The 24,257-nt window shown below is 51.1% G+C and overlaps 1 protein-coding gene across 1 annotated transcript; it reads right to left on the bottom strand.

Annotated features, from left to right (window-relative positions):
- Positions 1 to 20,498: 20,498 nt before the first annotated feature.
- Positions 20,499 to 22,867, bottom strand: KLF2 (KLF transcription factor 2). Its single transcript, XM_065874165.1, has 3 exons — positions 22,704 to 22,867; positions 21,702 to 22,518; positions 20,499 to 21,156 (listed from the first exon to the last, which is right to left on the bottom strand). Exons 1-3 carry the CDS (start codon positions 22,776 to 22,778, stop codon positions 20,981 to 20,983), a joined length of 1,068 nt encoding a protein of 355 aa, XP_065730237.1. The 5' UTR covers positions 22,779 to 22,867; the 3' UTR covers positions 20,499 to 20,980.
- Positions 22,868 to 24,257: the final 1,390 nt, after the last annotated feature.

The raw sequence follows: 24,257 nt of genomic DNA, 5'->3' as shown, positions 1-24,257 counted from the left end.
CTACCCCAAATGCTTTATCCCAGCCAGGGAATCATTCTGACAGAGGCACTTACTTGCTTGTTTTTGCATTTTAATAAACTTAATTTTTTTAGACCAGTTTTAGATGTGCAGAGAAATCACAAAGATAGTACAAAGAGTTCCCATAAACCCCTCACGATTTCCTCTCTTTTTAACATCTTACCTCAGGCTGGTACATTTGTTACTGAAGGAACCCCATATTGAGATATGATTATTAACTGAAGTCCACACCTGATTCATATCTCCTCAGTTTTTTCCCTAATACCCTTTTTCTGTCCCAGGATCTCACATGGCATTTGGTTGTCGTGTCTCCTTAGGTGCCTCTGGACTGAGTTTCTCAGACTTTCCTTGGTTTCGATGACCTTGACAGTTTTGAGGAGTGGTCAGCCTTCTTGTATGTTGTCCCCCGTTGAGATCTGTCCATGTTTTTCTCATGGTTAGCCTGGGGTGACGGGTTTGGGGAGGACCTCAGGGGTGAAACGCCCTTCTCAACACATCGTATGGAGTCCATGTCATCAATAGGATTCATCACCATTGATGTTGACCTGCATTACCTGAGGATAGATTGCTTTCGAAAGACAGTTTTTCAGACCCAGGTATGTAGTCTCACAGTCTTGCATCAGACCGATACTCTGTGAGATTGAAAGTAAACCATAAACTGGTGTTTACGACAGATTTAGGGGAATGTAGAGATCAACCAGGACAACCCAAGCCCTTGGTAGTCTTTCTGAGGTCCTGGAGTGGGTGGGCTTCCTCGGTGCCCGTGGAAGGGCCTTGCCTCTCTGCCGTGACGTGGGTCTGGGACCTGGTGCCTGGTGCCGAGGCCTGTGGGCTTCCTGGCCTCTGACGTGCCCCTAATCCTCTCTAGAAGAGCTAGCAGCTCCAGGAACGTGGCTGGAGGTGATCCCTAAGGCTTTTTCTTCCTGCAGTGGAACCAACAGAATAAATCCGAAAGCCCCATGCTGCGTACCCCTACAATTATATCCCTTTGGGGAAGGCACTGACCACGTCAGCTCTCTCCGAGGTGGTCACAGGTCCCCATTTGAGCATGTGACCCGCACTGTATATTTGGTGAAAACCTCCCAGTTTTCAGAGCGTTCAACATCTGTTATTTTGTTCTACCTCAGAACAACCTTGTAGGTGAGGAGGGTGTGGTGTTAGCCCATTTTCCTGATGGGAAAACTGAGGCTCGCTGTCTGCAGTCATTTGCCCAGAGCCCCAAAGCCAGCCAGTGGCTGTAGCTCAGCGTTTTGCTGATCTTTAAAAGATGTATTTCTTGTTGCCTGCTGCTTCCTTACATAGCCATTGTACCTAGAAAAGGTACAGAAATTGTCTCTTTGTGTCTTAGAAATGGAAGACCATGCATTGAATTAAGAGCTCTCATCCAAGGGGATGAGATGGGCTTTCGGGCATCTGTGAACCCCTGAATGCACATTTGTGAATCTTTCCTTTTTTGGGGGGGCAGAGGGTATCCATGACTTTTTAATTTGATTTTTAGAGCATCCCAGAACCCCCCCCCAAAAAAAGTTACCAGCCAGTTTTATCAATTTTGTTTATCTTCTCAAAGAACCAGCTTTTAGTTTCATTGATCTTTGCTATTGTTTTCTTCATCTATGCATTTCTGCTATGATCTTTATGATTTCCTTCTACTAACTTCAGGTTTTGTTTGTTCTTCTTTCTCTAGTTGCTTTAGGTGTAAGGTTAGGTTGTTTATTTGAGAGTTTTCTTGTTGCTGGAGGTGAGATTGTATTGCTATAAAATTCCCTCTTAGAACTGCTTTTGCTGTGTCCTGTAAGTTTTGTATCGCCATGTATTCGTTTTCATTTGTCTCTGGGTATTTTTTTATTTCCTCTTTGATTTCTTCAGCGTTCCATTGGTTGTTTAGTAGCATATTGTTTAACCGCCATGTGTGTTTTTTACAGTTTTTTTTTCCTGTAATTGATTTCTAATCTCATAGTGTTGTGGTTGGAAAAGATGCTTGATACGATTTCAGTTTTCTTAAACTTACCGAGACTTGATTTGTGGTCCAAGATGTGATCTATCCTGGCGAATGTTCCTTGTGCACTTGAGAAGAAAGTGTATTCAGCTGCTTTCGGATGGAATGTCCTATAGATATCAACTAAATCCATCCAGTCTAATGTGTCATTTAAGGCTGTGTTTCCTTATTAATTTTCTGTTTGGATGATCTGTCTGTTGGTGTAAGTGGGGTGTTAAAGTCCCCCCCCCCCGCAGACAGTTTTAAATCCTGTTTCCTTTTCCCCAGACACACACACACACACACACCTGCTGTGTAAATAACCAGCCTCAAATCCACCAATCCATTTACACTCCCATGGGTTCTCTCAGCCTCTTCCTTGGCAGAGAACATTCACACCCTTTCCTGAAAAACAGAGTATCGAGTTTGAAAAAATTTATCGTGAAAAATCTCCAAGCATAATAGCAAGAAGAGTACAATAAACCCTCAAATACCCATCACCCGGCGTCACTGTCCTCCGAATTTTGCCACCTTCGCTTCATCCATCCCCTTCTTCCTTTCCTTCTCTCTGCGAACGTGCTTTAAAGCAATTCAGTGATGACGTCACTTCACCCTTCCACGGTCAAATGCACATGGCCAAGACATGTGAGACCTTCTCACATACTGCCAGGCTGTGATCACACCTAACAAAATTAAGAGTAACACCCTCCTTCCACCAGTCTCATCTTTCAGATGAGTGGCAACTTGTGATTTTGCAGCGTCATTGATTTACTGCCCGGGTGCTTGAAAGTCTCTGTCCCCTTAGGACGGCTCCCACCTGTGGCAGCTGGTTCCCAACCCCCCTCACGGTCCAGCGACCCAGCTCTGGCTGCAGTTGGACCAGAACCCAAAGGTCCCAGATACCTGGTCTGAGCAGCATTTTGCAAAAGGATGATTGATTTTCTGCAAACTTGCTCCCAGTAAATGAAATCACATCTTCAAAGCCAATTTCATTTAAAAGGACATCCTAGTTCTGGAACAGTGGTGGAGAGCTATTTTTAAAACAGGAAGCGTCTGAGCAACAAAGAACCTGCCTCTTGAAATAATGGAGTAAATATTTCTGCCCCCTTATCAGATCTGGTGCCTTTGAAACATGGTCCTTTTTTTTTCTTTCCCAAAATTTTCCCCAGTAAAGGTTACCAGGGGCTGTACAAATTGTATCATGAGCTTTTGTTGGAAAAACATAGAGGGAAATGGAAATGTGATCCTTATCACGAGCATATTCCAAAGAAATTACGTGATGTGGGCTTGCATGGTTGGAGTTGTGTTTATGTTTAGTGGGTCTTTAAATATCTCGCTTTGATTTGCTTTCTGGTGGCCGTGCTGTGTGGTCTCTGCTTCGTGACCTTGGGCCCCTTACCTCAGTTTCCTCATTTGGCTGAGGAGGTTGGACTAGACGACTAATGAAGACCTTTCTAGCTCTAGAATACTTAATATTCTTGATTAATATTTGAATACTTAATATTCAAATCTCTAGAAACACATATTTTAGGATCTCAGGTAACATAAAAGAAGGAAATGGAATAGATGTCATCCTGTCAGTTTCATCTTTATTGAAAATATTTTGTCCACATGTAGACAACAATATTGTATTATAATCATCAAACTTGCTAACAGACTAGAAGTTCTAATAAGTTATTCCCACCACTCAAAAGAAATAATTATCTAATGTGATAGAGGTGCTAATTGCTACTATGGCGATCATATTAAAATATAGAAATGTATCAAATCAACGTGTTATACACCTTAAATTTACCCAATGTTAAATGTCAAATATATTTCAAAATTTTTTCTAAATAAAAATAAATATTTTCCATGCATAAAATTTTTAAACGTATCCCAACAAAGGTGTCATTAAAAATAAATAGGTAAGTAACTGACTGAAATAAAATATTTGCAATACCTATATCTGACAAAGGATTTGTATTCAGAATATATAAACCACTCCTACAAACAACTCATATAAAAAAGGGCCAAAGACGTAAAAAGACATTTCACAAAGGAAGATGTGCGTAGGGCAAATAAGCTTAAGTGCTCACCGATAATAGTGACTTAGGAAATGCAGACTGAAGCCACATGATATACTATATAGGTGGTTACAATTTAAAAGATTGACAGCATTAAATATTGATGAGAATGTAAAACAACCAGGAATTTCATACACTGCTGGTGGGAGTGTAAAAAAAATTTTGTTTTAATGTTTTGCCCACTCTTGATAACCATTTGATAGGTAAGGGAGAAATATTAATTTAAGTAGTATTAGTTTAATATGATATAGTATAATCTCATATAATGTAATATATAAATATAAATCAATAGTGTAATTATATCAATATCAATTATATAATTGTATGTATCTTATAAACTTTAAAAAACTAGTATAAGAAACACTAGTTTAATAAGTGAACAATTCTGTGAACTTCCAGTGGCTTTTCTATGCTAACCTTCAACCAAGGGGAGAGAGAGCCCTTTCCAAGGACTAGAAGCCTAAGGACTTTTGAGATAGTGGTCTGCTGCGAATACTGTTTCTTTGTACTAAAGACAAAGGGCAGAGTTTCCACTCCAAGAGCCAAAAAAAGACCCAAGACAAGATGCAGCCATTGTTTTACCGCAAACGTAGTTTTTAAAGGAAGTAGGGATCCCGGTTCTAAGAGAACAAAGTGGTAGGCCAGAACTCCAATTCCTTTCCGGTTCTAGATCCTGGGATAAGAACCGTATGGCTTCTCTTCCCCTGAGGGAGACCACAGAAGACACAAAGTTACGAAGAGGCCACGGGTGTGTTGGAAAGGGCGCAGACTTGGAGTCAGGCAGGCTTGGTGTAAACCCAGCTCCTCTCTTAGTAGTGGGGTGAGCTTGGGGTGGTGATTTCACCTCTGGTGTCATTTTTCCTCATCTGTAAAGTGGAGATGATAATATCTATCTCTCAGGGCTTTTGTGAGAACCCACAGCAGAGTTCCCAGAACATTCTATAATCAGAACAGTAGTAGTTGTTGTTTTGTTTTTGATTTCTTTTTATTACTAACTGTGGTTTTTTAAAAAACCATATAACATACAATTTACCATCTCAACCACTTTTAAGTGTACAGTTCAGTAGTGTTAAGTACATTCCCATTGTTGTGCAACAGCTCTCTAGAACTTTTTCATCTTGCAGAACTGAAACTCTGTACCTATGGAACGACAGCTCCCCAATTCTCCCTCCCCCCAGCCAGTAGTAGCGGGTTTTGTTATTACTGAGTCAGATGGTTATTATTAAATCTATGGCTGCTGTGATAGTGATTGCTTTGCACTTTGAGAGCAGGGCACACATATCCTAGTTCTACCCAGGAGCATGCGGAGAGGTAACTCTGTACTAAATTAGCTACTACATTATTCCTTCTTATTATGGGAGTCTCGTTCTAAAGGAAATAGTGTTGTGTTGAGGAAGACATGAGGCCCAGCCCTGCCATTAACTTTCTGTATGATTCTGTGGTCTTACGAGAGAAGGGGGCTCGAGTGTACTGAGTGCCTTGTACAGACCGAGTCCATTATCAGCCACCATGCAGGAAAATGGTGGTCTTGTCTGAAACCAAGATGTTAACTTTTCATCCAGAGGCTTAGCCAGGGGACTTTCCACGCAAGGGGGACCAGATGCCATGGCCCTTCTGTGGCACTACAGGACTGTATCATGAGCTTGTCGCCACTTCAACAGTGGCTATTTTTATAGCTGATGATGAGACTTACTGGAAATGGCCTGGCATTCTTGTGTAGAAAGCTCCTGCACTTACATCTGAGGAGTTGGAACGCGTGAGTCCTGGTATGAGCCCTGGACCAAGACATTCCCACAGAGCAGATCACTTCCAGCCCAGGAGAAATTCCAGGGCTGCTCCGCCTTCCTGAGGACCCGTTCTCTTAGGACACCTGTTTGACGCCACAGAGCCATCATCCTCTCTCCGGTATCATGGTCCTCTGACCCTCAAGGCTTACTCCAGGCTTACCTCACCTCTCTTGTACCTGGCCCTCCCGGGAAAGAAATGCATCTGCCCAACAGAGGAAGAGAATTCCACCGTTTTCCATTCCCCATTCCACTTTCTTGAGTTGTACGCTCTTCCCAGGTGCACCCCCCCCCCCCGCCCCAAAGCATTGACTGGGCCAAGGAAGATGGTTCATCTGATAGGAGGAAGTGATAGGAACCAGATTTTCAGCTGGGGGTGTGGGGCTCCTTTCAGACATAGAAGGCATCACCCATAGCAGTGCTCTCTCTGTCCCCCAGGCCTATGTGCCAGCTCCGGAGAAGACCCTGCAGGTGGCATTTTTGGATATCTTGTCTTTGACACATTTCCAGAAATTCTTTTCCTCTATTTTTACGGTACCTGGGCCTCTCACTGTTGTGGCCTCTCCCGTTGTGGAGCACAGGCTCCGGACGCGCAGGCTCAGCGGCCATGGCTCACGGGCCCAGCCGCTCCACGGCATGTGGGATCTTCCCGGACCGGGGCACGAACCTGTGTCCCCTGCATCGGCAGGCAGACTCTCAACCACTGCGCCACCAGGGAAGCCCTCCTCTATTTTTGACAGCATCTCTCACATCCACACCAACCCTTTTGAACCCTGTTTTTGCACACGCTGTCTTGCTGACACTGCACCCCAATCCCTAGGGCAGTGCCACATGTATTCCTTGAACTAAAATTCTTCTTTGGAAGCATGGCTGAGCAAACAAGCAGGCATTTTCCATCAGTCATGGGCTGGGTCACCTCTCCACAAAACAGACTAAGAGTCTCCATGGGCTTGTGCACTTTCTTGTGGGCTTCAGGGACCCAGGACTGATGGGAGACTTTGCAAGGCATCTATAAGGGTTGAAGTCAGGCAGTGAGACTCAGGAAGCTACCCTCATCTGACTTTCACCGAGGGCCTGTGGTGGCTGTGAAACTGGATCTAGAAAATTCCTCCCACTTGCAGTTGGTTAAATGACAGCAGCGCCCATTCTCACCAAATCACCTCCCTCCAATTACCTGAGAGGCTCCAGTTACTCTGTTCAAGTCCTGAGGCCTGGGCACTCTTTCCTACTGTTTGTCGTTAGTAACTTTCTCCTAGGAGCCTTGGAGAACCATACAAAGTCGATTTGCTGTATTTCTTCAAGAACCTGATGCACGCAAATGCATTTGTGTTTCCAGAAACAGGAGATGCTGCCAGCAGCCAATTCTACTTTGCATCTGATTTAATTCAGCACACTTTTTACTGTCACTTATATTGTTCTAGACCAGGGGACAGCAAACTTTCTGTAAGGGGCCGGGTAGTAAATATTTTGGCTTTTAAGGCCATACATGTCTGTTGCAATGACTCAAGCCTGCCATTATAGTACAGAAGCAGCCATTGAGTAGATGTCAATGAATGCGTGTGGCTGTGTACCAATAAAGCTTTATTACAAAAGCAGATTTACAAAAGCAGCTGGAGGGCCATATTCAGCCCTCAAGCCATAGTTTGCCACGGCCAGATATAGGGCCTGAGCTGGGTACTGGAAAGGCAGTGGTGAGCCAGACAGTTTCTCTGCCCCCACGGAGCTCCAGCTGAATTAATTTTTTCATTAGGGCTGAACAGTTTCTGATTCCTGTGTAATTTGATTTTTAGCTCTCTCTGGGGTGCAGGTGGCATTACTTGGAAGAATAAAAATTAAATGCTACATTGTTTGCAACATTGTTAAACCAGAAGTCCCCTCCCAGTTTTCCCATAGAACCAATATATTTAAAGGAAATTATGTGAAATTCACAGAAGGAATGGCTCCTTCTGTGAATCTAACGATAGTGTCGAGGTCATTCCATTTCTTCGATCCCTCATTCTCTATATTCGGGGCCCTCTTTCCCATCTTGGCTCAAGGCTGGCAAATGCTCAGGCTGTAAGGAATTTTTTTTTTAACCATAAAATGGGAAATCCATCGTTTTCCTGAAGATCACTCGTGTATGCAGTGATACACAGTGCTAGCACTCTATGTAGTATAACATAATGAAAATGGAAAAGAGGATTTGAACTTTCACCCTTCCTGTGTGTCCGTTGTTAGTATAATGAGTGAATGTTACTGTCAGCAAAGCAGATGTGAAATTACTGTTTGGGAGTCCAAGAGGCTGCAGGTTAGTTTTTTGTTGTTACTCTGATTTTCCTATTTTCCTACTTATTTGCTCATTTATTAAACTGTTGTAGAATACACATAACTTAAAATTCACCATCCCAGCCTTTTTTTTTTTTTTTTTTTTTTTGCGGTACGCGGGCCTCTCACTGTTGTGGCCTCTCCCATTGCGGAGCACAGGCTCCGGACGCGCAGGCTCAGCGGCCATGGCTCACGGGCGCAGCCGCTCCGTGTCATGTGGGATCTTCCCAGACCGGGGCACGAACCCGTGTCCCCTGCATCGACAGGCGGACTCTCAACCACTGCGCCACCAGGGAAGCCCCCCAGCCATTTTTAAGAATACAGTTCAGTGGCATTAAGTACATTCACATTATTGTACAACCATCACCACCGTTCATCTCCAGAACGTTTTCATCTTCCCCAACTGAAACTGTTCCCATGAAACACTAACTTCCCATCCCCCTCCCCCAGCCCCTGGCACCCCACCCTGGAGGTGACCGCTCTAGGGACCTCACGTAAATGGAATCATGCGGTATTTGTCCTTTTGTGACGGGCTTATTTCACTTAGCATAACGTCCTCAAGTTTCATCCATGTCGTAGTATATGTCAGAATGTCCTTCCTTTTTAAGGCTGAATAATATTCCATCGTATAGATGTATGTACATTGTGCACGTCGTATGCACCTTGTGTGTTATGTATATACGATGTTTTGTCATCCGTGCATCCCTTGATCAATTTTATTTTACTTTCACATTCACGAAAAGAATTTCGTTAAAAATAGCAAAGTTTTACCATTGAAACCTCTATTCCCAATTGCTTCTTTAGAAATCATTTTGCTTTTATTGAGGTGAAATTCACGTAACATAAAATTAACCATTTAAAGTATATAATTCAGTGGCATTTAATACATTCACGATGTTGTGCAACCACCACCTCTAGTTCCAGAACATTTCCATCACCCCAAAAAGAGACCCATCCCCATGAGCAGTCACTCCCCACTTCCCTCCCCCAGCCCCTGACAACCACTGATCTTGCTTTCTGTCTCTATGGATTTGCCTGTTCTAGACATTTCACGTAAATGAAATCATACACCACATGGCCTTTCATGTTTGGCTTCTCTCCCTCAGTCTGATGTTTTCAAGGTTCATCGACGTTTGGAGCGTGTGTTGTCAGCGCTTCCTTCCGTTTTATGGCTGAGTAATATTCCATTGTGTGGATGGGCCACATTGTGTTAGTTTTTTCATTCTTTGATGGATACTCGGGTTCTTCCTACTTTTTGGCTGTCATGAATAGTGCTGCAATGAACACCCCAATTATTTCTTAAACCAACACGCCAACAACGGCAACAACGATAATAAAAATAATTGCCACAACTTTTCTTCCAGGCGAAAATCTTGCAGGGGCCCCTCCCACTCAAAGAGGCACCCCTGAGACGCCCGCTTACACTGCAGAAAGGTCCAGGACGAGGTCACCTGCACTGACGCTCTCCCTGTGCATTTCCATAGGGTGCCTGAGTCTCCCTGTGCAGAAGTCGGCTCAGTTGCCAGTGACATCAGGACTGTCCCAAGACATGGCAGTCCCCCCACCTCCAGTCCCACCTCCCAGAGGCCAGCAGGAGTAAGTGGAATGAGTGGGCGTGTTCCTTCGGAGTTCTACTGTCTCTCTTTTTTTTTGGTCACACCACGAGGCATGCAGGATCTTAGTTCCCCGACCAGGGATCGAACTCAGGATCTCGGCAGTGAAAGCACAGAGTCCTAACCCAGACTGGACCACCAGGGAACTCCCTGTCTCTCTCTTCATAACGGCCACCATTCTTTCATTGAGCACCTACTGTGTGCCAGGCATAGGGCAGGCCCCATCCATCAGACAGCAGCTACCAAGACAGCTGCTAAGGACCCCTTTTGACAGGGGAGGAAATGGGGGCCTGGGAGTCACAGGTTGACAGTGATGAACTCAGGAGCACAGCTCAGACCTGTCCAGTGTCCCCAGCCCCTGCCTTATGATGACTCAAAATGAACCGATGAGCCCCCAGCAAGCTGGCCTAAGTCACCCCAGACCTTGTTGAGGAAATGAGACATCAGGATGTGTTTGAGGTTTGGGGTTCAACGGAAATACACCAAGAATGTGGAGAATTCTGCTTCTGAGAGCTGGGATTGGCACCTCTGGGCATATTTTAAAGCCAAGTGAAAAATGGGGCTGGCTGGACTCCTGATTCCTGGTTTTTCTCTTTGCTTTGAAATATCATAGAACCCTGAGGCCACAGACAGGGGGTTTGGCCAAGGAGTGTGTCTTTCGGTCTTGGGACAGTCCCCAAAAGGCCAACTCGGGGTCAAGGTTGAAATCAGGGGTGATGGAGGCGGAGGGCAATCAGGATGTCCTGGAGAAGGCAGGATGGCAGCCTCTCGAACAGCGAACAGCATCTGGCATTCGGCGGGTGCAGAACTATTTCCTGAATGACTGTGACAATTTAGAGCCGCGTGTCTCAAAGTGTGGCTGAGCCAGCCCCCGGGGCGCGGCACACATGGCAACTTCTGGGCACTGCCCAAGACCCACCAGATAAGATTCAATCCCCCATGGAGGATGGAGGGGAGGAAACAGCAGAGGCCGAGCTCCCACAGTACGTGTGTCAGAGGGAACTTGACTCTGATTTACTTTTCTGACCAGCCCGGGGGAAGCTCTGGCTCCCAGAGATTGGGCAGTTGCCGGGGGCCGCAGCCAAGAGGCAAACACCAGAGCTGGGGCGACCCGGGCTGTCAGACTCCAAGTCCTGTCTACACTGCATGCTGCACACTCCCCCACATTAACATCAGCACCGACTCCTGGAGTTGGTCAGAAATCCTGCTACCCCAGGAGAGCCTGAATTTGGGGTTTGGTTGCGTCTGAGGGCCCCGGGAACAGAGCCACTACATCTGCTCGTGGTGCTGACTCCTTCTCAGCCAGGACCCCCCCGGTCATGTGGCACCCCTCACTCCTGGCTGCTCAGGCCCCATCGGATGGGGGTGCCAGATACCCATGCAGGTGCCCCCGCCCCAGAGGTCGGGCCCACATGGTGGGGAGAAGAGGTTTTGCTGGGGGAGTCAGGGCAGTCTTCCCAGAGGAGGTGACGCTTGAGCTAAACCTTGAAGGATGGACTGTCCCTCCATGGATACATAGGAAGGGCTTTTTGGCATAAGGAAAAGCCTCTGCAAAGATGTGGGGTTGGGGAGGAGCAAGAGTGAGTCGGATCGGGGCTCGGAGATCAGGGTGAAAGGTGGAGAGTGACGTGGGAGAAGCAGAGGCTCAGAGGAGAGAGACTGCTGACCATTAAGGACCAGAATGCAGAGTGAAGGAGTCTCCAGCGTGTTCTAAACAAGCAAGGGAGGAGGCTTTCTGGACGACTGGGGCAGGCTCTCAGAAGCAGCCCCCCAGCGCACCCCACTGGAGCCACGAGGTGAGCTGCCCTTGGGGGTGCCGGGGTCACCCGCGCGCATCAGGGCAGGCTCCCATTCTGGAGGCCACGACCCCATGGGAACCACAAGAAATCCCCAAGGGACACCCGGAGACCTCACGGACCCGCCCTCCCCCCCAAGATCTGCAGATGAATCCTGGGTGCACGCAGGCCCCCAAGCAAAGCCAGATCTGCGCCCCACCTCCCCCCAGCCTCGGAGCTCCCCCCAGCCTCGGCCCCGGAACTAATTTCCTGCCTCCGGGATTTGCTGGTTCGATCTTGGAGCAGGTAATTCTGTACTATTATTACTTAATTTCCACGTATTTCCGGGTTTGCCAGCTTTCTCTCTGTTTGGGGTTTCTAATTTCATTCCATTGTTGTCGAAGAACATACTTGGTATTATCTCAAGCCGCTTCAATTTGTTGAGGTTGGTTGGTGGCCCATCCTGGGGAATGTTCATGTGTATTTTGCCGCCGATGGGTGGAGTGTTCTAGATGTGTCTGTTCAGTCTAGTTGGTTTCCAGACTCCCTCTGTTAAAAAAAAAAAAAAAAAAAGTGGTGGAGGGGAGGGAAAAATAGAAAGGCTTGTCAATGGAATGTTCTGTTCATGTAGTTCTAGGTTAAAATGGAGCAGGTCCTGGCAAGCAGGTGCCATTGGCAGGCACTCAGCCAGCGTGTCCACTCCCGTGGCTCAAGGTGGGCAAGGGACCAGGAGGCCTGGCTGGCCTGTCCCACTGCACGGCCTCTGCTGCTTCGGAGTGAGGGTGGATGACGTCAGCCCAGCTCAGGCCCTGGCCCAGTGGAGGGTCTCTTGATCTGGCCTCCAGGGGTCTGTGTTCCCTCCCGAGAAGGCTGTCCCGGGTTGTCCAGGCCTGGTGGGGCCGGGTGCTGGCTGCAAGCAGAGCAGCCTATAGGCTGAGCGGGCGGACGGGCGTGCCGGGTGTGAGTGGCACCTCGACCGCAGGCCTGTCCAGCTCCTGGGGAGCCTCTGCCTCTCTGCACAGCCCGTGCTGCTGCAAAACCCCGATTTCCGGGCGACCCCGAAGCTATGCTGCTGGCAGCGCTCCCCTCCCCTTTTCTGTTGCCCCCATTTCACAGAGGAGGAAACCGAGGCCCAGAGAGTGGCTGGTTGGAGCTAACAGTGGCGAGCTGGTGCAGAAGGGACATCCAAACACTGAGAGATTTGCAGATGCTCGGCCTGAGCCTGCAGCTCCTGGGTGAGCTGTTCAGAAAAGAAAAACACGTCTGACTTTCTGAGAGGCAGCGAATAAAGCTTTCAAAAGAAAACAAGGGATCCAGCAAGTCTACTTCGGGGTCGATCCCCGAAAGCAGGGTCTCAGAAACATGTCTGCATACCCATGTTCATGGCAGCTTTACCCACAACAGCCAAAAGGTGGAAGCAGCCCAAGTATCCATCAAGGGATGAATAAATAAACAAATGTGGGTTATCCACGCAATGGAATATTATTCAGCCTTAAAAAGGAAGGAAGTTCTGACATTTAACAGTGTAGATAAACCTTGAGGACTTTATGCTGAGTGCAATAAACGAGTCACAAAAGGACAAATACTGTAGGTCTCCACTTACATGAGGTCCCTGAGGTAGTCAGATTCGTAGAGACAGAAGGTAGAGTGGTGGGTGCCAGGGCCTGGGGGAAGGGGCTGGGCAGTTAGTGTTTAACGGGGCCAGAGTTTCAGTTTGAGAAGATGAACAAGTTCTGGAGATGGATGGTGGTTGCCCAACAGTGTGAGTGTACTTGAGGCCACGGAACTGTATGTACGCTTGATACTGGGTAAAATGGTTAATTTTATGTTATGTGTATTTTACGGCAATGACAAAAGAAAGAAAACAAGAGATGGAAGGGAAGAGAATAGGGAAATGGAGGAGACACAGCCTAGAGAAAGTACTCAGGCCTGGAGCAGGGTCTTGGCGGGTTACCTGTCCCCATCCTCCCAGGGCTGTGTCCCCCCTAGAACAGTGAGGTTGTCTCCCTTGGTTGGTCCCAGCCAGGGCCTGGCCTCCACCCCCAGGGAACCCCAAGTCAGAACCAGCCTCCAGGTTCTGGGGTGAAAAATGCTTAAGGAACCCAGAGAAGGGTAGAGAAGGGTGTGGGACCTCAGAGGAGAAAGGGGTGCCTTCGCAGGCGTGGGTCATGGTGGAAGAACCGTGTTATAGGGCTTGAGAGAGCGCAAAGCTGATGGTCACCCCTGTGCCCTCCTGTGCTCTCCTGAAAGCCCCCATATGTGGGGTCTCCCTCCACTCCACTCCCTCCCAGGTGGGTCAATCCATGAGCCCCAACATTGGAGGCAGGATAGATGGGGGTCCCATGAAGCTGAATCAGCTGTGCTCTTCCAGGAGGCCCAGCCAAGGCCCTGGGATTTGTGGAGGAGAGGGGTGAGGCAGGTGTGGGGCACAGAGCCTTCTGAGACAGGACGGCCACAGGGTCTCAGCCGTGGGGAGTCTGGGTAAGGATTTGGGAGACAGAACTCCAGGGAGCTCTGGCTTTTCCTGCTGTGTGACCTCAGGCAGTTTCCTCCCCTCTTCTGAGCCTCCCCATGCACTGCTCACCTCCCTGGCACACTGAAGAGTTCATCTGCCCCCCCCGCACGCCCCGCCCACTGCCGAGTTCCACCTGCTTGGGTAACGTTTGCCAACGTGCAGTCAGGCCTGGAGGAGCGCATTCATCTGAAAGAAGTTGCTGAGTGTGGTCCAGCGGGAGGAGGACATTGAGTCCTCCATCCCAGGGAGGGGGTACGGTCAGCTGGATGGATGGTCAGGGCCTTGAAGGACAAGGAGCAGCTGGCCAGCATTTCTGGCTGAGTGAACAGCAAGTGCAAAGGCCCTGAGGCAGGTCTGGAGGGCATGTCTTTTTATTCCCAGAGCCACAAATGGCCATAAATGTAACCCTGCTCCACCCTTACGCTCCTCCAAAAAAAAAAGAATTAAAACTGGTGGAGGATGGGGTGCTGAGATTTGCCTCCTCTCTCAGCCTCCCTCATGAACCAGAGTGAACCTGGCTTTCTGCGAGTGCACAGCTAAGGGAAAACCCCTACCTTCAGAGTGGGAGTCCTAGCATCAGCGTATGACTCTGGGAAACACCTCTGGGCCTCAGTTTCCTCTTCTACAAGAGGAGAGATGACTCCTCTGAGGGGTTTTCCCAGGCACGGCTTGAGAAACAAAGGTGATGGGAATTGAGATTCCAGGGACAGCTTCTTTCACCCGCTGTGGGGTGAGGGCCAGCAGGGCCCCGGCCCCTTGTCTGGTGGCCTCCTGCCTTTCACCTGAGGATCTGGTTTCTGGCTTTGAGGCTGCAGAGATTCTCCCAGTGCAGCTTGGCTTGGCTGCTACTAGTAGCTATGGGAAGAATCCAGGGAACAGCATTTCAGGTCTAGGGAACAGCAGGTCCAAAGGCCCTGAGGCAGCACTGAAGGGGAGCATGTCTGCTGGACAGTAAGGAGAACAGTGTGACTGAGTGAACACATAGGCATGAAGGAGAGGTGGGCAGGAGGAGGTGGGGCTCCCCAGACCACAATGAAATCTTTGGATTTATTCTAGAATGATAGTGACCTGCTATAGGATACCATCTGATTTTGTTGGGAAGACAAAATTGTCCCCAATATGTGGTCCATGTAGAGGAGCCATTGCCCTGGGTGTTTTCAGGTGGAGAAACAGAGGGTCAGAGAGACCCAGGGACTGTCTACTGCAGAGACATCCAGATGGAGAAAAACTTTCATTTCAGGAAGACTCAGGTTCAAAGCTCAGCTCCATTACGTGGGCAGTGGCCTTGTCTCCCCAGGCCTCCATTTTCCTACCTGTAAAATGGGCACAAATGCCTGGAAAACACTCATCACAGGGTCTGACTCAGAAATCTCTCTCCCTACCTCATGCCTATGGAGACTCCCAAGCCTTTTTAAAAAAAAAAAACATCATAAGATGTACATAACATAAAATTTACCATTTTTAAATATTCGATTCAGTGCTATTAATTTTATTCACACTGTTATGCAACCATGCTCACTAACTATTTCCAAAACTTTTTCATCACCTCAAACAGAAACCCTGTCCGCATTAAACATTAACTCCCTGGTCCTTTCCCCCAACCCCTGGCACCCACCCTTCTACTTTCTGTCTCTGTGGATTTAGCTGCTCTAGGACCTCACATATTATTCAGGATAATGTTTTTGAGGTTCATCTACCTGGTAGCTGTGTTCGTGCTTCATTCCCGTTTATGGTTTAGTAATATCCTGTTCCATGGATGTGTCACCTTTTGTCTATCCATTCATCAGTTGATGGCCATGTGTGTTGTTTCCACCTTTTGGGGGCTGGGAATCCCGCTGCTGTGAACACTGATGTACAAGCATCTGTCTGAGTCCTTGCTTTTAATTCTTTGGGGTCTACACCTAGGAGTGGGAGCTTTTGGGGGGAACGTCTTCCTTCCGGCCTCCTTTCGTTTCTTATTACAACATCTCAGGGAACTCCATTCACCTAGCCAGGCTGCCCCCCGACACCTGTGTTTCCTGACCCCATTTCTCCCTGCCCAAGATTTTCCTGGAAAGTGAGTTTTCCGGGATATTCAGACGGAAGCCTCGAAGGAACTCACTGGGGCTTCCAGGAACCCCCAGACTGTGTGCGTGGAAGAAAACAAGGCGAGCTTGATGCAGTTTAGCATGTAGATGTTTCCAGGCGTGGGTAGGAGCTGTGATGTCAAGATTGGACCAACCTGAGTTGGAGCCCTCACTGCACCACCTACACCCACACCGGGCAAGGGGCTAGCCTTCCTCTCTCCGCACCAGCTTTCTGCATTTGGAAAATGGGGGTGGCTATTCCACTCCCCCAAACCCCCCAGCTTGGTGGGAAGGTTGAAAGAGAGAATTTGTATTAAGTGCCCGGGATGAAAGCACCTGCCCCAGCCTGAAGCTCAGCTCAAGTTCACGCTGGGTTAGTCATTCAACAAACTTTTGTTGACAGTGGCTGTGGTTGAAGAGGCAAGGCTGAGTCACTTCTGAGTCACTCCTGCTTCCCCAGGACTCAGATCAGTGCTGAGGAATTGGGAGCATTTGCTGAATGAATGAGTGGAGGAGAGAGAGGTTGAGAGAGAGAGAGAGAGAGAGAGAGAGAGAGAGAGAGAATGAGACAGAGGTGGAGAGAAGGGAAGGGAGAGAGATTGAGAGAAAGATTATCTATCATCTATCCATCCTATCTATCCATCCATCCATCCACCTTTCTATCTATCTATCTATCTATCTATCTATCTATCTATCTATCTATCCATCCATTTGTCAGTCCGTCCGTCTATCTAGAGACACAGACAGACGGTGGGTAGCAAGACTTGAAATTCACACACACCAACCTCACAGGGGAGACTCACCCTGCAGTCCACACCCCAGTGCTGGGCACTCATCTCCCGTCTGTCATTCCATCCCCGCAGCACCACCCTCACCTCCCAGACGAGGAAACAGGCCCGCAAGGCAGAGCTGAGGGCTTCCATGGGAAAGAATGGTTTTCCCTAAGCAGTGGTACTCACTGTGGGCGATTCTGCATCCTCCCCCGCCAGGGGACACTTGGAGACATTTTTGTTGTCACAACTGCAGGACTGCAGGGCTGGGGGTGCTACTGGCGTCTCCTGGGTCGAGGCCAGAAATGCTGCTAAACACCCTACAATGTGCAGGACAGTCCCCCAGAGTAAAGAAGGATGCGGCCTCAGATGTCAGCAGTGTCGAGATTGAGAAACCCTGTATGAATTATTTGGAAAAAAAATGTATGTAGCTTCGTAGCTCACACTGCACACCAGAAAAAATTCCCGATGGGTTAGATGGCATAAACCAGGCTGATCCCTCAGTGTGTGTGTTACCTCTTCTCTCCCTCCCACTCAGTTTCTGTATTTAAATACGTGCAGCATCCTAGCACCTCAGGTCAGATAGTTAACAGATGCAAAGTGTCTCACGTGTCCACAGAACTCCCTAACCCAGTGGTTCTCAAACTGGAGTGAACCTGCTTTCAGGGGACACTGGCAGTGTCTGGAGATATTGTTGGTTGTCAAAACTTGGGGGCGTAGGTGCTGCTGGTATCGAGTGGGTGGAGGCCAGGGATGCTGCTAACGTCCTACAGTGCACGGGGCAGCATCCACCACTGAGAATGATCCAGCCCCGATGTTGATGATCATGGGGTTGAGAAACCCCTGTGCTTGTCACACACCAGCTTAGCGTGGGTCCAGGCTATCAGAGACACCTGGTGCTGGTGCCTCTGAGAGCCATTCATCTCTGGCTTGCTGCCTTGAAACTCCCCAGGGTGTGGCTAAGCCTGGGCGCTAGCTCAGCTTTGCTGAAGGGGTAGGTGCTGAGTCAGGCATGTGCTGGGACTCACCTGACCCTCTGAAGGCTCTCCCTCCCCCCACTTCACACCACATCATTCTAGGATGCCTGGGGCTCCCTGACATACAGGAAACTCCTAGTGGAAAAACAGCTCCTGTATCTTTCCCCCATCACTGGAGTCACTCTTGGGAGAGCATTTTGGCAATGCCCAAAGTCCTCCAAAACTGTCGTCCTTTCCAACCCTGGGGGACAATCTGAAATGTGGCCCAGTGTGTACATACAGATGCCCAGCGCTTGTTTGCATAAGCAACTTCTGGCACGTCCAAATGTTATATTATGCAGCCATTTAAAATAATAAAAACATATTGTGGAGGAAAATATATGGAAAAATGGTTATAACTTTTCCTGGGAAAAAAAAAAAAGAGGATATAGTGAGAGTCACAGCCATGCGAAAACAATTCAACCACTGACCAGAAACCCCTTCCTCCAAAAAACTTTGACGAAAATTGGGTTGTAGAATGCAGGGCAAAAAAATTTTTTTCTGCTTTGATATTTTATATTTTCTCAAGTGGACACCAGGAAGGAATGTTCTGTGTCTTGTCACAGGGATGGGGACAGGGCCCAGCAGTGAGGTTTTATTCATACTTTTCTCTGGGTGGCATCTGTCATGGAAACTTGCTTCCTGGGATGGAGCCCCCTCCTTGCTAGTAAAAGGGATGAACGATGATGATCTTTTAGGAACTCGAGCAGGTGTTTCAGCCGCGGCACTAACGGCACTGAGACCGAATGGTTCTTTGTGGAGGGGGCTACCTTGTGCCTTCTACGATGTTTCTGCAGCCTCCCTGGCTCCCGCCCACTAGATGCTAGCAGCATCCCCCAGTTGTGAAAACCCCAAATATCTCAAGACTGGGTTGCAACTGGCTGAGAGCCACCCATCCAGAAGCTGTTTGACGGAAGTCAACATCTGGGTTTCAGAAAGGGGCAGAGAACACGATGAGGGAGTGTTTCTGCATTAATCAGTGCAAGCCAGCTCTTTGCCGGCCCCGTGTCTTGCTGAAACGTGTCTTGCTGAAACATAATGCTGTGTAGGAGCCTGACACTTTCTACTGTATCAGTTGGAGGCACTCAGGAAACAGAAACTCAGCAGCTTCAGTCCCCTTACAAGTGGCCTCTCATTGGATTCAGAGGCCTCTGGGAGGTGTTTTCGAGCAAGCCAGAAACATGGCTTTACCCGTAAGTTTAAAAACTCAACGAGAAAGACTGGAGGACCGTACCAAAAAATTATTTAAAATCTCTTGCGAGTCTTCTACTCCTACTGCCTCTGAAACCAGCTCTGAGCAAAGAGGGGCGTTTCCACGGATTGAGGGGGCCAGTGCTCTGCTCTGGGATCGTTTTTTGCAAAAGCTGCAGAGAGAGGGTACAGAGGCTCACACACACGCACACTCACACATCCCATCGTCAGCGGAAGTGGGCCCAGGCTCTTTACTCGAGAAAGATGCATCAGATTGTCATCTCCCATTTCTGCTTTTTGTGGATTACCAAACGCTCTCAGCTGTTTCCAGGGCTGCCGTCAGGGGTAGGGGGTGGGGAGGAAGGATGAAGAGAGGGAGGAAGGGAGGAAATCCCAGCCTCTGTCGCAATAGGGCAAGAGTGTTTTAAAACAGGCGCTGCTTACAAGCTATTTTCACTTTCTGGAAAGAACTTATGCAATTGTTAGTGGCCATGGTTACCCACCCAGGGCCCCCAGAAGGGGGAAGAGGAGGGGGAACCTGCCAGGGAGAGGCACCTCCTCGCCTGATTGAGGTATTCAGGGTGCTGTACAGGGGTCCTCCCTTGCTCACGAGGTACATTTCTGGAGTGGTCGCCTCCAGCCGGCAAGGCTGGGGCTCTGATGTGATTCCTTCACACAAGGGCAGCTGCAGGAGAGGGTCTTATAACCCTCCACCACCAGCAACAGGTGGGTTGTTGCAGAAATCCCTCTAGTGGGATTCAGGGACCCCAGGGAGGCAGCCAGACCAGGCTGGCACCCTGACACCACTGCTCCACAGCTACCTCTCTGGGCCTCTGCTCATCTGGAAAAGCGTACTCACCATCCATGACCCTCAAACGTGGATTTCATTTTTTTCTAACAGGATGGGGAACTCATCTTAAAAATAATAAAAAAAAATTCTGCTAAAAGGCAAGACTGGTGAAAGGCAAAACAGGTCAGAAACTCAGCATTTTGCCCCTTCTGAAGGAAAAAAAAAAAAAAAAAAAGTCTGCACACTACAGAAGTTTGGCTAAAACCTCAGAAGCTTCCAAAAGGAGGTAAGGCTTTTTTCAGCCCAGGGGAGGCCACGTCAGTGGGACCAGCAGTTTCTCCAGCTCTGGGGAAAAAGAGGCAATTTATGGCTCAGGGAACAACCTTAAAATAACTCTCCCTCAGTCCTAAAAGGCAGTGTTTAAATTTATAGAAAAACCCACAGGTTCCTGGCAGCTGGGGGCTGCAGCTGGCAACCTCAGATGCTGGCCAGGGCAGGACCCACTTCACCCTGCCTCTGCCAGGCTGCCCTCCATCAAAGCTGCCCGCTCCCCCCAGCCCCTCCCACGTGTCCCAAGCCCCCAGCTTCCAAGCAGCCAGACCAGTGCTGTGATTTTTTTCAAAAGATGCAAAACTTTTTTTTTAATTAAAAAACAGCAAAACCTTATAAAAATGAACCAGGCAGTCAAAATGCCCACCTGTCTTCCTATTTACAGTAATACAATATCTGTCACAGTCATTATGTACAATATTATAAAAAATGTTGCACAGTACAAATTAAGGCTGTATTTTTCACGAGGCATCAAGCCTCGATCCTCTAGTGTAGACCCGGCAGGGGGGAAGACGACACTTAATTATTGCACCATTTTGAAAACAAAACTCGTCAAGGAGGATTGTGGTCTTCTCCCACCGGGCCTTCAGTCTCTGATGGGGGCCGGGCGTCGCCGTCGTCGTCGTGGGGGGAGCCCCCTCGGTGGCCACGCTGTGCCCGGCCCGGTCCTCTGGGCCCAATAAATACCAGTCACAGTTTGGAAGGGGGCCGTGCCCGGCGCGTGGGACCCGCCACGGCCGCGCGCGGGTGGGCGGGGGGCGTCCAGGCTACATGTGCCGCTTCATGTGCAGAGCCAGGTGGTCCGAGCGTGAGAAGGCACGGTCGCACAGGTGGCACTGGAAGGGCCGGTGGCCCGTGTGCTTGCGGTAGTGGCGCGTGAGTTCGTCGGATCGCGCAAACTTCCAGCCGCAACCGTCCCAGTTGCAGTGATAGGGCTTTTCGCCTGCAGGGAGGGGGCGAGAGCCGGCCTTAGTTTCCCTCCCGCCTGTGGCTCTGATACTCACAGACACTCACCCTGATTAGTGGCTACTCGGGAGCGCACAACCTACCCCTAACCAGCTCTCTGAAGGGCGCCCCGCTATGTTTTGAACCTCTAGGGATCCTAGGCACGTTATCTCCCATTCCCGGGTCTCCTGATCCTCACTCCCCAGGGGTCCTAAGCGCGCACAGTCCGCTCTGCAGTGTCTTTCAGCCACGCCCCCGGGGGGCTCCTAAGCTTGCACCTTCCCCCCCGACAGTCTGAGACATAGCATCCCCCTAGGTTTCGTAAGTGTGCATGCCTGCCCAAAGTACCGAGCGACATCCCCAGGAGGGTCCTAAGCGCGCGCCCCGTCCCCAGGGTCCGGAGCCACGCCCCCAGCCAAGCCCCAGGGGGCTAAGACCTTGCCCCCTCCCCAACCTCTGGGCCACGCCCTCTGGGGGGGCTCCTAAGCACGCCCTTCCTCCAGCTCCCCCCGCATTGGTCCCCAGCCCGTGCTCGCTGCCCACCTGTATGCGTGCGCAGGTGCGCCTTGAGGTGGGAGCTCTTGGTATAGGTCTTGCCGCAGCCCGCGTAACTGCAGGTGTGCGTGGCGGTGCGTTTGCGCGGCCAGGACCGCCGGCCGCGCTTGGGCTTGGCCTCCAGCAGCTCCAGCGGAGACGCGGGCGGCGTGAGGAGACCTCGGGCGGCTGGCGGCGCCAAGCCCAGAGCTGCGGCGGCGGCAGCCGCGTCGTCGAAGAGGCCGAAGGCGGCGGGCGCGGGCGGCGCGTAATGCAGGCCGGGCCCGGGCGCGCCGAAGCCGGGGCCACCGAAGGGAGGCGGGAAGGGGGCGCGCGGGCCGGGCGCGGGGAGGCGCGCGGGGCCGTCTGGGCTGAGCGGTGGCGTGTCGGGCGGTGGCGGGGGGCGGCCCCCGGGGCCTCGCATGCACGCAGCTGCCGGGCCCGGGGCACCCTCGCGCTTGAGGCCCCGAGGTCCGCGGGCCAGGCCCGGCGCGCAGCCGTAGCCGCCGCCGCCGTCTGCCTCGGGGGGTTCGGCTTTCACCAGGCGGCCCGGCGGCGCCAGCAGGAAGCGACCGTGCAGCGCTGGCCCCGGCGGCACGTCCAGCTCGGGCCGCAGTAGCTCGGACACCAAACCGCCCGCGGGGGCGCCGTAGGGAGGAGGGGCGCCGGGCTCAGTGTAGTAGAACGCAGGCGGCGGGGGCGGCGGCGGCGGCTCCGGGGCGGACTCAGCGCCCAGGCCGTCCAGCCCCATGGACAGGATGAAGTCCAGCACGCTGTTGAGGTCGTCGTCCGTGCCGCCTGCCTCGGGCTCTGCGCGCGGCCAGCGCTGCGGGTGACAGAGCGATAGGCGCGGGCGTGAGCGCGCGGTGGGGCCGGGGATCGCTGCCCGCTGCCTGCGTTCTACTACCCTAAGCCCGCTGTCCCTGCCGCCTGCGTTCTACTACCCCGCAGCCCACGTTCTACTACCCTGAGCCAGCCGCCCCCGCCGCCCGCGGTCCCTGCCGCCCTCACCTCCTGCAGGCCGCGCTCCCGGCACGGGCTGGCGAAAGTGGAGAAGGACGGTAGGATGGGCTCGCTCAGCGCCATGGCTGGGACCCGGGGCTGACGCGGATTCGGGACACCGGTGAGTGGCTGCCCGGAGCCGGGCTGGTCGGGACGCGGGCGGGTGGGGACGGCTCTGCGGGCAGCGGCCGGGCCCGCCCAAGCCTTATAGGCGCGGCGCGCGCGGGGGCCGGGCCAAGGCGGCGGCGGCGGAAACGCGTCCCGGATGGGGACGAGCTCCGGGCGCAGCCTAAATTTAGCCGCGGTATATAAGCCGGCGGGCGGCGGCGGCAGTGGCCACTGAGGCCGCCAGGGCCCTGAGCGGCCGGCTCGGCCCATCGTGCGCTGCTAGGCGGCGCCCCCGGCCCGGGCCCGCCCCCGCCTGTCTCCCCGGCGACGGCGTCAACACACGCTCCACAACAGCAGCGTGACGCTCAGGGATCCCCGGGGCACCCCGTGGGCTCCCGCCTGCGGGAGCACAAGGAGGACCTAGAGCGGGGGCGGCATCCGGGGCCTGCAGGGATCCCTGATGGATGGGGAGATGGGCCCCCGCAGCCACAGAGGGGTCCACAGACTCCTAGGTGGATGAGGTTAACTGGGTCCCGCGAGCTCAGAGTGGCTTTCCCCGGACTCAGCTCCTCATTTTCTGCGAACCCACCAAGCCTGATCCACTGTTATGCCCACCACTCTGTCAAAAACCTTGCATGATGACAGCAAGAAATGTTAAGTCTTTGAGACGCTCTCCCTCAAGGAAGCCCTTCAGGGCGGGGAAACTGAGGCTCAGGAGGTGCTGGGAGACGCTTGAGGTCCTACAGCTGCCAGCAGGCCTGGTGCCTTTACTGACTCACGTAAGTGAGGAGACTCATGACAACGAATCTAACAACACAGACCCAGCACCAGAGGGGCCACAGGGAACAAGCCATCCCTGTGAGCATGTAAACACACGCCCCCCCCCCACACACACACCACCACCAGATGCCCCACACCAGGCATGGGGCCTGCCAGGAACGGACTGTTAACTCCTGCTGTTACTGTGTGCTGGCCTTGTGTGGGCACTGGGAACACATTTGCCAACAGGCAGACAAATCCCCTTACCCTTGGGGCTTTCACTGTAGTTGGGGATGGGGGGCGGAGAAGTGAAATAAACAGCTATATTGGGGAAGGCAGGGAAGGGAGATGGATAGTGAGTGTGTGTGAGAGGGGAGAAAGAGGATGGTGGAATTTTGAACCGCACCCAGGAGGAGATGTGTGAATCAAGACCTGGGGAAAAGGGGAGCCAAGTGGGTATCAGAGGGAGAGCATCTCATGGTGTAACCTGGAGCCAGTATCCAGCCCTGGTCTCTTGATTCCAGAACCCATGTTCATGCCCGGAGGTGTGCATGGTCAGCCACAGTCCCACGGCCAGGTGGTAAGGGGTGCAGGCAGCTCCTGACCTGGAAGCCTTCCCTGGGGGCCAGGAGGGTTTTGTCACTGACAGCATCTGGACCCCCACAGCCCAGGGACACTGCAGGGGGTCGCCTTGCC

This window comes from Phocoena phocoena, chromosome 3, assembly GCF_963924675.1.
Source record: "Phocoena phocoena chromosome 3, mPhoPho1.1, whole genome shotgun sequence".
NCBI classification, from domain to species: domain Eukaryota; kingdom Metazoa; phylum Chordata; class Mammalia; order Artiodactyla; family Phocoenidae; genus Phocoena; species Phocoena phocoena.
Note: the sequence above shows the minus strand (reverse complement) of the source record. Positions and strands in the feature narration are given on the sequence as shown.